Raw genomic sequence first — 13,728 nt, 5'->3', positions numbered from 1 at the left:
TAATATTAACATATAAAATTTATTTGAATGTCTTAGAAAGGTAAACAATAATCAACATGAAGCAATCCTATTTTTTCTTCTTTTTGCTTGCTGCCGCAGTCTTTTTTGTGCTTGCTGTAGACGGTGGGATGGAAGAATCATCTTTATTTAACGTAATAAGTTCTTGTCCACTTTTGTTTTCATCTGTCTGGTCTTTGGATATCTGAATATCTTCCAATAAAGCACTAGCTCTTTCTATCTCCATCTGCTCAATCTTCTTGGCTTCCTCTTCTGCTTTCAGTGCTTTAAGTCTAAATAAAGGAAACATTAAATAAAAGATTTAAAGAATAGCTTTGGGGAAAATCAAGAAAAATCAGGAAAGTTTGGCATTCCTTTAGAATCATGGTGTTACCTTGCTTCTTCTTCTTCCCTTATCTTCTCAAGTCTTGCCTGTTCTGCTTGCCTCATTTTGTTTTTTGGGATTTCAGCTTTCAATTGTTCTACATGTTCATAGGCCGGGAAGAATATGTTCAGGAAAAATATGTTGATCTGGTGGAACCATTTATTGGTTAGATCTTTCTTCTGAAGTTTTTCTGCAAAAATAATAAATGCCAATAGAACGGTTAATTCTATCATGTGAACGTGAAACACATGGTGACCTTGCTTGTTGTAATATTGGGGTAAAAATGTTCCATCGGAGAAGGGGAGGGGGGCACACAGCTACAGAAATACCTAATGGTGCACATACCCGCAGCAGCATCCTGAACCTTTATTGGTGAATATTAGGTAAAATATTAGGCAAAGCTTTGGCACTTCCTGACATTTGCTGGCTCCTGCAGCATTACTAATGTCCATAATAGCAAAGAGTCAACAGAATACCAAGAGGCTTAGCTTCTTCACTACCTAAGGGGGTCAGGGCTCTGTCCCAAAATATACTGCCTATGGCAGTATTCAGCTGTGATAGGAAGGACTGGGAGGCTGCTGCGGGGATATCTGGTACCTTATAGGTTCCCTTGTGCAGGCTTGTGCTTGGCGGTAAGATACAATAGAAAATACTTCCAATAATATTATTTGATTGTCCTCTCTTACCATAACAAATTTATTACATAGATAAACAAAGATTTGCTATTTGTCATTTGCTATTTGTTAGCAAATGTTTTCAATCCTGGACCAGATCCATGCCAGGTTTGCTGAATCACCCAGCTTCACCCAGCTTCTAGTCTCGGAGAGCTTTAAAGCGGAACTAAACTAAAAGAAGAAAATACATTTTCCTTGAAGACTTTATGCATAGAACAGAAAAAGTTCTGTTTAGTCTACTTAGGTTGCACAGTTTTAGAGAAAGAAGCCGTGTGTTTCAATAACAATTTTGAAGGTACCAGTAAGTTTTATTTCTTGGGGAAAAGAATTGTTTACTTTAAAGTGTACCAAAACAACCCTTTTATATAAGGTAAAAATTCTGTTTGTTTAGGCTCTGCAAAACCCCCTTGGGTGCTCCTTCTGCGCATGCCCGAGCATCTTGGGCATGCGCAGAAGGAGCCTTTTTGTGAAAAAAGAAAGATTTTCAGATCTCACGCATGCGCAGTGAGAACGGCAAGTTTTTTTCCAACCTACGTCACTTGATCTCGCACCTGGGTCGGTAGATGTAGGAAGAAGAACCAGGAAGAAGAGGCGAAGATGGTGCCGCCCAGCGTCCCGGCTCAGAGACGGATGCCAGGACAGATTGGACTGCCCTGCGGGAAGTGTATTTTTTTTATTTTAGGCACTTTTCAGTTTAGTTCCTCTTTAGGTGGGTTAACCTGATTTTATTTCAAGCAATCTATTTCCAACTTCATATCTTATTTCATTTTTATTCTTTGGTGCAATTACTACTACGTTGTAATCATTTGTTGAATTATGCTGCCATCTTGTGTTTATATTGAGATCCTCCTATGAAGTATTGTGTGATAATGTTCTTCTCTCTCAACCTGATAGTCTCCTTGCTCTGTGAACACTACAGGGGTATCTATACTGCTAATCTATTGTGCACAGCGGTCTATCCTGCCTGCCTTTCACATAGCTACCACGGGGAGACTCTGCAAAACTGTATATGTAAATCTGCACAGTAAACAAGAACAAATTCTAATAGAAAAATTAAAAAATGTTTTGGAAAAAATTGACAACAAATATCAATTGCAAATCTGCTAGTTTTCTATTTATTATTCTCAAACAAAAATCATTTTTCCTTGATCCCACATTGCACATAGGACCTCACTTGCTCTCTTTTTATTAACAAATGCTTGTACTCACTTGTGGAATGGAAAATAAGACGTGGGCTCCGTTTTCCATTTGTTTTCAAGGCACTGATCAGTTCCTGTTCTAGCATCACGTAATCGGTCTTATGCTGTTATTGAGGCATAAAGGAGAATTAGGAAGATTATAATACACATCATTTACCTTGTATTACTAGTACCTAGTAATGAAAACAGCAATGTATACATACACAAACACAAGTGTCTGGAATTACACTACTAATACAATGTACTACTACAATGTTAGCATTTGTATTGCAGCTCTAGTTATAGTCCCTTTTATAGCAGTTTTATATGCCTGATGTCATCTACTTGGAGGACAATCTGAACAGCTTCTAGAGCATGTATCCAATAATTGTGGTTGACACAAGTGAAATTTATAAGTACTTGCCACAAATGCAATTTTGTATATAATTACTTTACAATTTCTCATTATTTGCTTTTTCCAATATGTACTATTAATATGCCTCCTAAAAAGGATCATTTGAGAAAATAAATTGGGGCTGAATTATTAAAGCGCTTAAAGGCTGAAGAGGATACACTTTTATCAGTGAAGCTGGGTGATCCAGCAAACCTGGAATGGATCTAGTCCAGGATTCACAACATTTGCTATGTGAACCTGAGTGATCCATTCTGGATCTCTCAGGTTCACCGATAAAAGTGTATCCTCTCTAGCTTTGAGGAGCTTTAAAAATCAGGCCCAATATAATAATTTACAATAATATTACAAAGTTGCTTTTGATGTTTTTTTTCACACTTTTATGTATTTGTTTTTACTGTACTGTATTAAATCTTCCCATTGCAGTGAAATCTATAGTTCATGGTATTCATTTCTTTGATCTCCAATTTATGGCTGCTAACGTACAATACCACAAAAAGAATCGATGAGGAAAGACATGACCTTGAGAAATCAACAGAAAGGTACAACTAATGTATAGTATTACAAAGAAAGTAGGGCCTGCATATGAAATAATTAGGTATGGCTGCCCAAATACACTTATAATTACCAACTACACAGAATAACAAACATAAGATTTTTTAAATACTTGTCAATGTAATATTGAAAACAACTTTGTCTACAGCTTTTCTTTCACCCATTATCAGCAAATCTTAAGTTGGTTTCACAGCATACACATACCGTTTTATTACTGTGGATTATACTCAGAAAGCATACACCTTAAAAACAGCTAGCTAATAGGCATAAAGGAATGAGAAATAAAAGGGCAATAAGAAGTGAACCCCTGGCATTGGTAAAGGTTACACGGAACATTCTGTTTTAAGAAAACACTATTGTGCTATATAGCTTTCTCTTTCTACTATATATATATATATATATATATATATATATATATATATATATATAAAAGGAGCTGAGGAATTTTGCTGAGTCTTGAAGTTATTCATTTTTGTGTTTTTGCTATATTTTGTAGATAACTGAGTTGTGTTGAAACTAGTTATATCCTCCTTATCAGTAAATTTGCTTCCCCCTAACCCTAAGACTCCTTACCTTGAGACATTCCGTGCTCAGTTGTTATTATTTTTATTATTATTGACTAATTACTAGGTGCCTTTCATCCTGCTGTCTGACTATATAAACTGTGATATGATAATAAAGCTTTGAGAGCGATCTAACTACATGCTTGTTGCGTGTGTTACGTGCTCTCCCAGCGTCGCTGTAAACAGAAGCCATCAGAGAGAGAGGGACAGCTGACCGGGGATCAGTAGGAGATTGCCTTAACAATATATAAATTGTACATTACGCTAGTTTCAAACAGATTACAGTGGCTGTATATGTGTGCTACACATTGGAAGTCTTGAGCTGCTTTGTAATTGTAATGTCTGAGCTTCAGGTATGTTTCTGTACCTTTAAAGTCAAAGTTAACTTTGCTGGTGATGCCCAGAGTTTTGCCATAACATGCATATTTGTACAGAATACTTGTGACTCCCCCAGTGATGCAAGGGCCACAATGGCCCCTGTTGCTGTCATCTTATCCCATCATTCTTTGGGGCTGGATATCCTAAGCCATCTTCTTTGGCCAGTTGAGCATGATGCAGCATCTACATATGTGCATGGAAGCTACTTCATCCAGGCAAAGAATCTTCTTAGGACTGTACAATGAGCTACTCGCGTGCAGGCATGGAATACAATTATACATATATTTTTTATATTCCTCTGTCAGTGTGCTCTTTTTCTTTTTTGCTACATAAATATATATACATATATATATATATATATATATATATGTATATGTACATTTGTGTGTGTGTTTTATATTGTAATACTAACCAGCTGTGGGTGGTCCAGTGGGCGACCTGTTACATCTTCTGCTATCTCATCTGTAACAGATATTTGATTTTGTTCTTCTTGATGACGTTCACTGAGTGACTGATTGAAAAGCTCATCTGTGACGTAGATAATGGCACAACCAAAGAGCGCCTCAAAGAACTCAAAGAAAGTAAGCTAGAAAGGGAAAAAAATCTGGTGAACAAAGCTATACAGAAACACAACTTTCACTGGCTAAGAACATTTTCATCATCAGTAGTTAGTAGTCAGTTACATCACATGAAGCTAATATATTTTGACAGTAATGTAGATAGAAATAAATGCATTTGAGATTATTTGAGTATTTAGAATGTTTATTTTTTTTATTTTTTGCATAGTATTAATTTAATCCGATCTATAAATGATTGTACAATTGTAGTGATTGTATAGTAAAGCCTACAACATCATCTACAGACTTCAGGAAAGACTTGCATCTTTACAAAGGAATATTCAAGGAAACCTGTCAATAGAAAAATACTAGACTGCCATTGCTGAACTCCTAGCTGGCAAATGTTTTCATTACTTTCCAATTTAATGGGGGTGATTTACTAAAGGAACACAGCCCGTTAACTTGGAAAAGTGAATCATCACCTAGCAAAATATAATTAACTTAGCTTAGTAAAATGATATAAATTTCAGCTGACCTCAACTATCCAATCATGTGAAAGGAATATTCATGGTTTTTTTTTTTAGATTTCCTTGCATGTGAGTGGATATTCTTTGCAAGGTGAATTTTCATCACATTCACTAAGCTAAATAGTGACAATTCACCAGTTGGGATTTGTTTAGTAAATCAGCCATAATGACCTGAAACAAGCACAAAGCAATTCTAAGATCTCTGTCAGAAGTTCTTTAAAGTAAATTGTATTAAGTTAGTGTTTTAGACTGTAATGTGTATAACCAAATAATGAATTTATGTCTTATGTTTACAATCAAGAGAAGAAAGTCTCACCTCTAGCTCCAAATTAATTTCATCGCCATTATGTACACTGGGGTCATCATCAGCTAATATTTCCACAATCTTTGTAACAGTAAGATCTTTATTTATGATTTTTAGGTCCTGTGATCACAGAATAAGATATTTGTCACTGTTAATATTAGGAGTATTATCATAAAAGTATAGAACCAATCACAAAAATGACACTTTACATGAATCAGTACATGTGTTTATTATAATAGTGCTATGAATAAAAATACTATTCTCAACATCTGGCATCATTAGAGAAGAAAACCGGGCGTCTGCATGGTAATGAACAACATTGAAGTTGAACTCCAGGCAAACAGTTGAATGCACTGATGAAATAAATATCCAAATATTTTACTTTGTTGTTTTAATGACTTTATTAAAGCAGACATAATTTGTGTCTTTTAAATCAGCCCGGAGTTCAGCTTTAAAAAGCAGGGCATTCATTTATTTTTATATACTTATATAATTAAAGTAGGAAAGTCTTTAAAGCCGAAGTGCAAGGATAAAAAAACCTGTCCTTGCATGGTGGGTATCCTAATTCTGGGGTAATCCAAATGTGTGTTTAGATCTAGGGAGTATAAGAGACGGACTTTTACTTACCCTATCCCTCGCTCCCCTGGTGGCAGAAATTCTCTTCTTCAATCCAACACTCAGGATTGTTGGTGGGCCCTTAGCACCATTGCAAATAATGCAGGACTATTGGTCCGACATTTTAAGAGATGATGTCAATGTTTGCAACCACTGCATACAGCATGTTAGGGAAGAGGCTGCACTGGCTTTGGGATTTAGGGAATAAGGTAACTGGTATTTAGACATCCTCCCAAGACCTCAGTCCCCTGGCAGCTGGCACACTTATCTTGTATACAACACTTAGGGTTGTTGGTGGGCCCTCACGTTCTCATTTATAGGCCCTGATTCCTAAAACCTCTCCAAGGCTGGAGAGAATACACTTTCAGAAGTGAAGCTAGGTGGTCCAGAAAACATGGAATGGATCTGGTCCAGGATTCAAAACATTTGCTAGCAAATAGCAAATGATTTTTAAAAATCCATTCCATGTTTTCTGGACCACCCAGCTTCACTTCTGAAAGTGTGTTCTCTCCAGCCTTGGAGAGCTTTCATAAATCAGGGCTGAAGTGTAGGGGTATTGGTCTTGCATTGGAAGAGATTATGTTAGTGCTTGAAACCACTGCACAGAGCACGTAAGGGAAGAAGCTGCATGGACCAGCCGCACAGGAGGAACCTGCAGGATTTAGGAAATAAGGTTCCTCCATAGATTTAAATGATCATTTAACCTTTGAAGTTACATACAGCGCCATTCTTCTCCGGGGGGGGGGGGGGGGACAGAGTGTCACCCCACTGTGCTCTCTCTCCTTCACTTTCATTACAATTGTTCCTCATCCTTGTCCGTGGATCCGCCAGGACGGTCATTCGGGCGATGGAAAACGAGCAGTGTACACACGCCAGATTCTCGGCCGATATCAGCCCTGAGTCGATTATCGGACGAGAATCATCTAACGTGTATATAGCCCTAGACTTTAAGGTTGAGAACAAACTTCCTGCCCAATACCATAGTTTTTGTGTTTGTATTTTGCACCTAGGAATCAGTTCTTAACAAGCCTCAACACATTAGAAAATGACATATCGACACAGCTTTTCAGCAATACAGGTTTCATATCTGTCATTGTGGTGATACGAAGGGAAGGGGAATTTGGCTACACAGTCATTGCTTTGGGTATCTTTTAGAATGAATGGCAACGCCTTGCAATCTACACATCATAACAGCGAACACACATCATAACCTGTTAACCTGCTTGAATTTGTTCAAGGCGAAGGTATGGGTATTTCATATGCAAAAGGCCACTTTGTAACATTTGTAAACATAATAAAAATAATAATGGTATAACTACATTCATCATCCAGATAAAATGCCTCATGGTCATAGTTGGTTCATAAGGTGGGGATCTATTTCTCTGGCAACAGCTTTTGTAAATGTCCCAACACTTGTCAATGAAAGACATTGCGTACTCAGTTTTCTGGGGTTCACAAAATAAAAAGCCTGTCAAAAAAAGAAAAAGAATAAACTTAGATTTATTAAAAAATCAACTAAATAAATAGGTTTCATTGTCAACATGAGATAATTTTTAAAAACCAAAATTGTTTTCAGGCATTTTCATAATCCTGACACTACTGCTAGTGAGCATAGATCCTTGATAAAAAAGAACCCTCTTCCTTGCAACCTGTATAGGGACTGCAATACATGTTTGTACATTGGTGATAGAAATGTTCCCAAAATTCCTCCTAATTCGTCTACATTGTACTATTGCTAAAATGTAAATTTACAGCACCGGCGTTTTATTCTAAAGCACTTACCTTTCACATTGCATGCGTTAGGTGATATATTTTGTGCCATTATTCTGGAAAAGCAGTCAACAAGGGAAAACTTTTTCTCTCTGCAAGAAAAAAAAATGATCATGTTGAATAAAAAGATACATAAGATATCACAAGTATTGTTACTGATTTGTTTCTCACAACCAAACCTATAGTTGTCAAGGTTAAAAAAAAATGGCCAATATTTAGCCTCTCATAACTATTGTACGGGTGATAGGCTCAACCTGGAACAAGGAACATTAAAAACAGGTTTGTAAAGGTCCCAACACTCGTATTCAGCAAAGTGGTAAACAAACACAGTTCATTGAGGGATTTATACAGCAGGTCCACAGCAATGAACAAAGCCAGTGTTCCCCCCAGCCCCTTTTAGCTGGGCGCACCACCCGGCACTTTACAGCAACCACCCGGCTGTTTTTAGGTGGTTATCAATAAATTGGGTCACTATACCATGGCTGCCACCTGCCTACAATTTCTTGCCACCCGGCCTAAAAAGATTTCTGTGTTGAGCACGGAAAGCATACAAAAATCTGCTAACCTGGGCTATCAACTAAACCTAGGTCAGCTCCTAACTAACAGGGTGCCCCATTACAGGTATCCTAAAACAAGCAATAAGCTAACAAATATATGGACAGCTGTGAACAGTTAAGACTTCTATTTAGATCTGTCCACCTGTAGAGCTTTAGAATTACTCCATTTCAATAAAAAGGAGACGAGTTAAAACTTTGCTGTGACATCATCGGAAATAGTTCCCCTTAAATCCTATGCTGGTGACAGCAGGAAGAGAATTAAAATGAATGAGTGTCACTGGATGGGAAGATGTAGACTGTAATATAAACATAATCCAAAAATGATTTTTCAAGAAAAAAAATAATTGAAAATGCTGTTTTTTGGCTGTGAGTATTTATATTAATGTCAAAGTAGTTGATACATCAAAAATTTATCAGTAATAAGTACATACAATAGTTATTAGTGGTCATCTCTAGTATTATTTCATGGGGTAAAAGACCAACTAACTAATCAAATTAGATCCTTTATTAATAAATAGTGGTCAAAATAAAGGTTTCTTGTCCCAACGTGTGTCGCCATGCAAGGGATTAGTTGAAAATGTTATCACTTAATGTAATGTTAATGTTAGAAAAGAGAGGGAATGGGATTCAAGAGTAGAAACTGCTGCTGGAAGGCTGATCATGTGTAGGTGGTAGCTCACACTTCTATGTTAACATGTAATTTACTCTGAGGAAGTAAGTAAACAGGTAGACAGTGGAATAGCAGTTGATATAGTGTACTTGGACTTGGACTTTGCTAAAGCATTTGACACTGTACCCCACAGACGGATGATATGCAAGCTCGGGTCAATATGTTTAGAAAAGTAAATCAGTAAATGGATGGAGAACTGGCTTAAGGATCGCATCCAGAGAGTTGTAATTAATGATTCATACTCAGAATGGTCTAAGGGTATTAGTGGTGTACCCCAGGGTTCAGTATTGGGACCTTTACTGTTTAACATCTTTATAAATGATATAGAGTTCGGGATTAAAAGTACAATTTCTGTGTTTGCAGATGACACCAAACTATGTAATGGAATTAAGTCCATACAGGATGTCTATAATCTACAAGAAACCTAACGGTAGCAAGATTTCCACAGACATGAACTATAAATCAACTATAAAGCAAAATTTAAAAATACAGTAGTAAATAATAAACAGAATGCAAAGCATCGGGTCTGTTCTTTATTTCTTATTTAGAGTATCTCACAACCTTTTAGAATTCATTTTAATACAAGGTTTATACTATATAAAAGTCTGTCCTCCACCCAGGCTGGGAAAATTTACCAATATAAATATCAAATTCTTTACTTACGGATTCTCTTCATGAGTGATGTGATAGGCCAGATACACAATATTAGTTAGGAATGTGCGGAGCAGTAATGTAGCATAGGGGGAGTGTATCTCCTCGGGATCACCATTTCCTGCTAAACAAATATCACAAAAAAAGATCAGTTATGTGGAATGCACACAAAAAACAATCATATTTAAACTTCAAATAATTAGGAAAAAGGGGATTGTTGTAGAGGAGTGGTTGGCAAACTTTTTGGACTACTAGGCCATTTCAGGAGGTGAAGAAGGCACACTAGGCCAGAAGAAACAAGGTGTCCAAGGAAAGGTTTTTTCCAACCGTGACTGCAAGCGAGCAGCCTCAGTCTTCCGCTCATCCGTGGTGTAGTCTCTGTACGTGTGCGCGTGCTTGGCATCGAAATGCCCCTTGAGATTCGACCGCTTATAAGTGCTGTTGGTGTCATTGCACACTAAACACAGGGCTTTGTTGCCATGTTGGACAAAGAATAATTCGTCCGTCCATTCAAGGTTGAAGACACGACGTTCAAGGTCAACCTTCCGGAGACTGGTAGCTGCACGTTGCTTCTGCTCTTTAGTTATTGGGGTAACTGTGCGGGAACTCGATGATACCAATAATATCGCGGGAACTCGTGATAACGCAACAATTCAATTAGGCTGGATCCAACAAAAAATAACTAGAAGGGCGTTAGGCCAGACTGGAATACTGGCTAGCCCTTATCCGGCCTAAAGGCCTGAGTTTGCCTACCTCTGTTGTAGAGATTATTGAACAAGAATGTTAGAGTATGAATTTATCTTTTCTTTGGACACAAAATGAAACAATCCTAACTGGTATGACAATAACCTTATTTTAGTTTTTTTGTTATTTATTCCTCCATTTGTAATGAAACAGTCACCATGAAATTGATGAAACAAAAAACGACTGACCCTATTCTTGACACATTCATTTAGTAATACACTGAAGAGTAAATGAGGTATAATTACATTATCAGCAAAATATGACAGCCTTACTCACCATTCAGTATGCGATCTATTTCAGAAAGCGTGAGGTCATAATGGTGGAACTTGCAGTCTTTTAGAAACCTCCAAAATTGCAGTTTTGTCATTAGGAAAGCATTATCAAAGCAATTCTCATTCCCAAGACTGCTGTAGAACTTGTATGTCTTTTTCAGCATAGTAAGGTTTCGCAGGATACCATATTCTACCTTTAAAAATACCAAGAGTATAATTTTTTAAACTGATCTTTTAGCTATCCTTTATTTAAACCCAACCTGAAAACAGCTTGAAGAGAGAAAAATAAACAGCTGAACAGCAAACAAAGCAAATTTTGAAAAAAAAAACCTATGGCAACACATAGATAGGTCAATTCCTTTGAAACTTATAGGACCATAAATCATACCTTGCCCATTCCTATTTCTGTTCTTATACTAGTGTGATTAGCCTGCACTTTTGAGACTGGACCTCTCCTGGATACTGCTATTTTGATATTCCTCCTAAAAAAACATTTAAACTCCAGGACCCATTCATCTGCCTAGTTGCCATATCTCTCATCCAAAGGACATGTGCTCTAACCATCTTTTTACACTTCTCTGTTCCCAAAAAAAAACACGCTTTGGAAAGTGTCAGGCTAAGATTTAAAACGTTTGGTATTTCAAGTCCAAAATCTGCTAGATGTTTTTTTGCAATCTGGAAGAGATACATAAGCCCTGGTATTCTCAGATTTTTATTATGTAAATAATACAATTTTGGGAAGCTATTCTACATTTAAAATCTTCTAGAACATCCATTCTTCTCAAAGGATTTACCATTAACCCTGGAGTTCTTGCACGGCCTCTTTGGGAAAGTAGTGTAAGCATGTGTGCCAGATGAGTGTCAGCACCTATGAGTAATTGCATCCTTGTATTATTTTCTAGGTTCTAATTTTTCCCCACAATAGTTCAAGTTTTGTGGGTCCTGGGTCCCAGGTTTGAAACTCAGCCAGGACATCCGCATGCAGTTTGCAGGTTCTCTTATGTTTGCATGGTTTCCTCCAACATTCCAAAAAACATGCAGTCAGGGTAATTGGTTTCCCCCAAAATTGACCTTACACTGTATTAATGACATATGACTATGGTAGGGACATTAGATTGTGATCCCCTTTGAGGGACAGCTAGTGATAGGGCTATGGAGACTGGAGTCTGGAGACTTCTTGTATATTTATATGTAAGTATCACGTTTTATTTGTTCCTGTATAAAGATCAACGTCTACTAGCACAAATGTTTCCTTGATTGTTAAAGCTATTCTTTTTTTCTACAAGGCTAAAAACATACCCCAGCTAATGGGAGTAACATATGATTCAATCAAAATTGTTTCCCAGGTGGCTGCTTAATTTGATTCTCCAAAGATCAGCTAAAAACTAAAATGTCTACTGTAACAATCCCGTATAATTTCTGAATCTTGCCATATGTTTCCCATATGTATAATGCCACTAAATCAAATGAAAAAAAAAATTATAACATACCAAAAATTATTAATGAGTAAAGTTTGTGTAAAAGTTGTTTTTCATTTTCTACAAATGTAGAAAGAAACTAGAAGCAAACATAAGTGTTTCTACACAGAGTTGTGGATGTTTTAATCTCTATTGGAAATTAGGTTGTTTTACATACAAACAGTGCTTAGTGTAGCTTTTGTTTAAAAGGAAGCATCAACAGTTTAAAGAAACGATATCCATAGCCTTGGCTACAAAAATGTATAATGCAGCTGACGTTCAGGCAAGGTAGTTACCTCCTATGTTGAAAACTAAACATTGGATGCCAGATGAGAGCTAAAATTGCTGTGTAGATTTTGAACCTCAAGTTATGAACTATTAGATTTTACTATACACCATTTAACTCCCAAAGTATTTTGAACGGCTTTTGCACAGTTTATGTAACTCACAATTCAAACCATATGCTACCAAATCTTCATTATCATATATGCATATTAATAATAATGAAATACATGCATGAATTCACAAGCAATATTTACCTGCTTCAACTCCTCTGATTGCTGGTTCTCAGGAAATGTATTCAATAATGATGTGATATCAAGCTCGATGTAGGAACCTGCTAAACTTGGTAACCCTGAATTTGTTGGAGAGGAATTTATTGTACCTGTTGAATGAATATAAATAATACAATAAAAAATTCACCTAGATAATGTATTTAAAAATCGTGTTTGAATGTTTAAATTATGACAAACTGTGAAGAACAGGGTAGCCCAGCCTATCTCAGGTGCATAGGCAGCCCAGGGACATAAGAAATTGAGCTTAGCTGTAGGTTTAAGTTGCTGTGTTTGTTATCAGATGTTAAATTGCTAAATAAAGAATAAATGCTTGAGATCTCTGTGGATGTCTGAAAGTGCCAGGACATCTGGCACCTAACTACCAGCCAAAGTGGTTGTGTACATTTTAGGGACAACAATAACAATTCTTGATAAGACATTTAATCAATAAAGTCCTTTATAGCTGTGTAATTTTGTATTACTTCTACTCACCTGGTCCACCTGGACTCTGGGTACGGATTCCGCTAAGATCAGGGGTGTTCACTCTATCATATTTGAAATTTGGATATTCAGATATTTGATCATTTGCAAATTCACCAACATAGATCCTCCCATTCTTAAAAACAAACTTGCCCTGAAATTAAAAGTAATGTTGTGTTGCAGATCAGTGTGTTAAAGAGGAACTATACACAAAACACAAAAAAAAAAAACACACTTACTTTCAATCCTGCAGGTCAGACTGTTCACTCCAGGGGTGTCCAGCATCTGGTCCCGCGCCGTCCCGGAGCCGGCGTTCCAGGCGCCACCATCTTCGTCTTCTCTTCCAGGTTCTTCATCCTACGTCACCTGATCCAGGCGCGAGATCAGGTGACGTAGGATGAAAAAAATGTGCTGATCCTACTGCGCAT

At 37.0% G+C, this 13,728-nt stretch overlaps 1 protein-coding gene across 1 annotated transcript in view; it reads right to left on the bottom strand.

Annotated features, from left to right (window-relative positions):
- Window positions 1-13,728, bottom strand: part of LOC140334614 (radial spoke head 10 homolog B-like) — a 21,587-nt gene continuing 7,859 nt past the window's right edge. The window contains exons 9-19 of the mRNA XM_072416859.1: window positions 13,313-13,454; window positions 12,806-12,930; window positions 10,814-11,003; window positions 9,806-9,917; window positions 7,928-8,007; window positions 7,465-7,613; window positions 5,543-5,650; window positions 4,555-4,728; window positions 2,266-2,359; window positions 392-572; window positions 1-290 (exon numbers count right to left, since the gene is read on the bottom strand). Coding sequence (XP_072272960.1) covers window positions 68-290; window positions 392-572; window positions 2,266-2,359; window positions 4,555-4,728; window positions 5,543-5,650; window positions 7,465-7,613; window positions 7,928-8,007; window positions 9,806-9,917; window positions 10,814-11,003; window positions 12,806-12,930; window positions 13,313-13,454 — 1,578 coding nt within the window. The 3' untranslated portion in view covers window positions 1-67. The remainder of the gene's footprint in view (window positions 291-391; window positions 573-2,265; window positions 2,360-4,554; window positions 4,729-5,542; window positions 5,651-7,464; window positions 7,614-7,927; window positions 8,008-9,805; window positions 9,918-10,813; window positions 11,004-12,805; window positions 12,931-13,312; window positions 13,455-13,728) is intronic.

The sequence above is a fragment of the Pyxicephalus adspersus genome, chromosome 7, assembly GCF_032062135.1.
Source record: "Pyxicephalus adspersus chromosome 7, UCB_Pads_2.0, whole genome shotgun sequence".
Taxonomy (NCBI): domain Eukaryota; kingdom Metazoa; phylum Chordata; class Amphibia; order Anura; family Pyxicephalidae; genus Pyxicephalus; species Pyxicephalus adspersus.
This window is presented reverse-complemented; position numbering and strand designations above follow the sequence as displayed.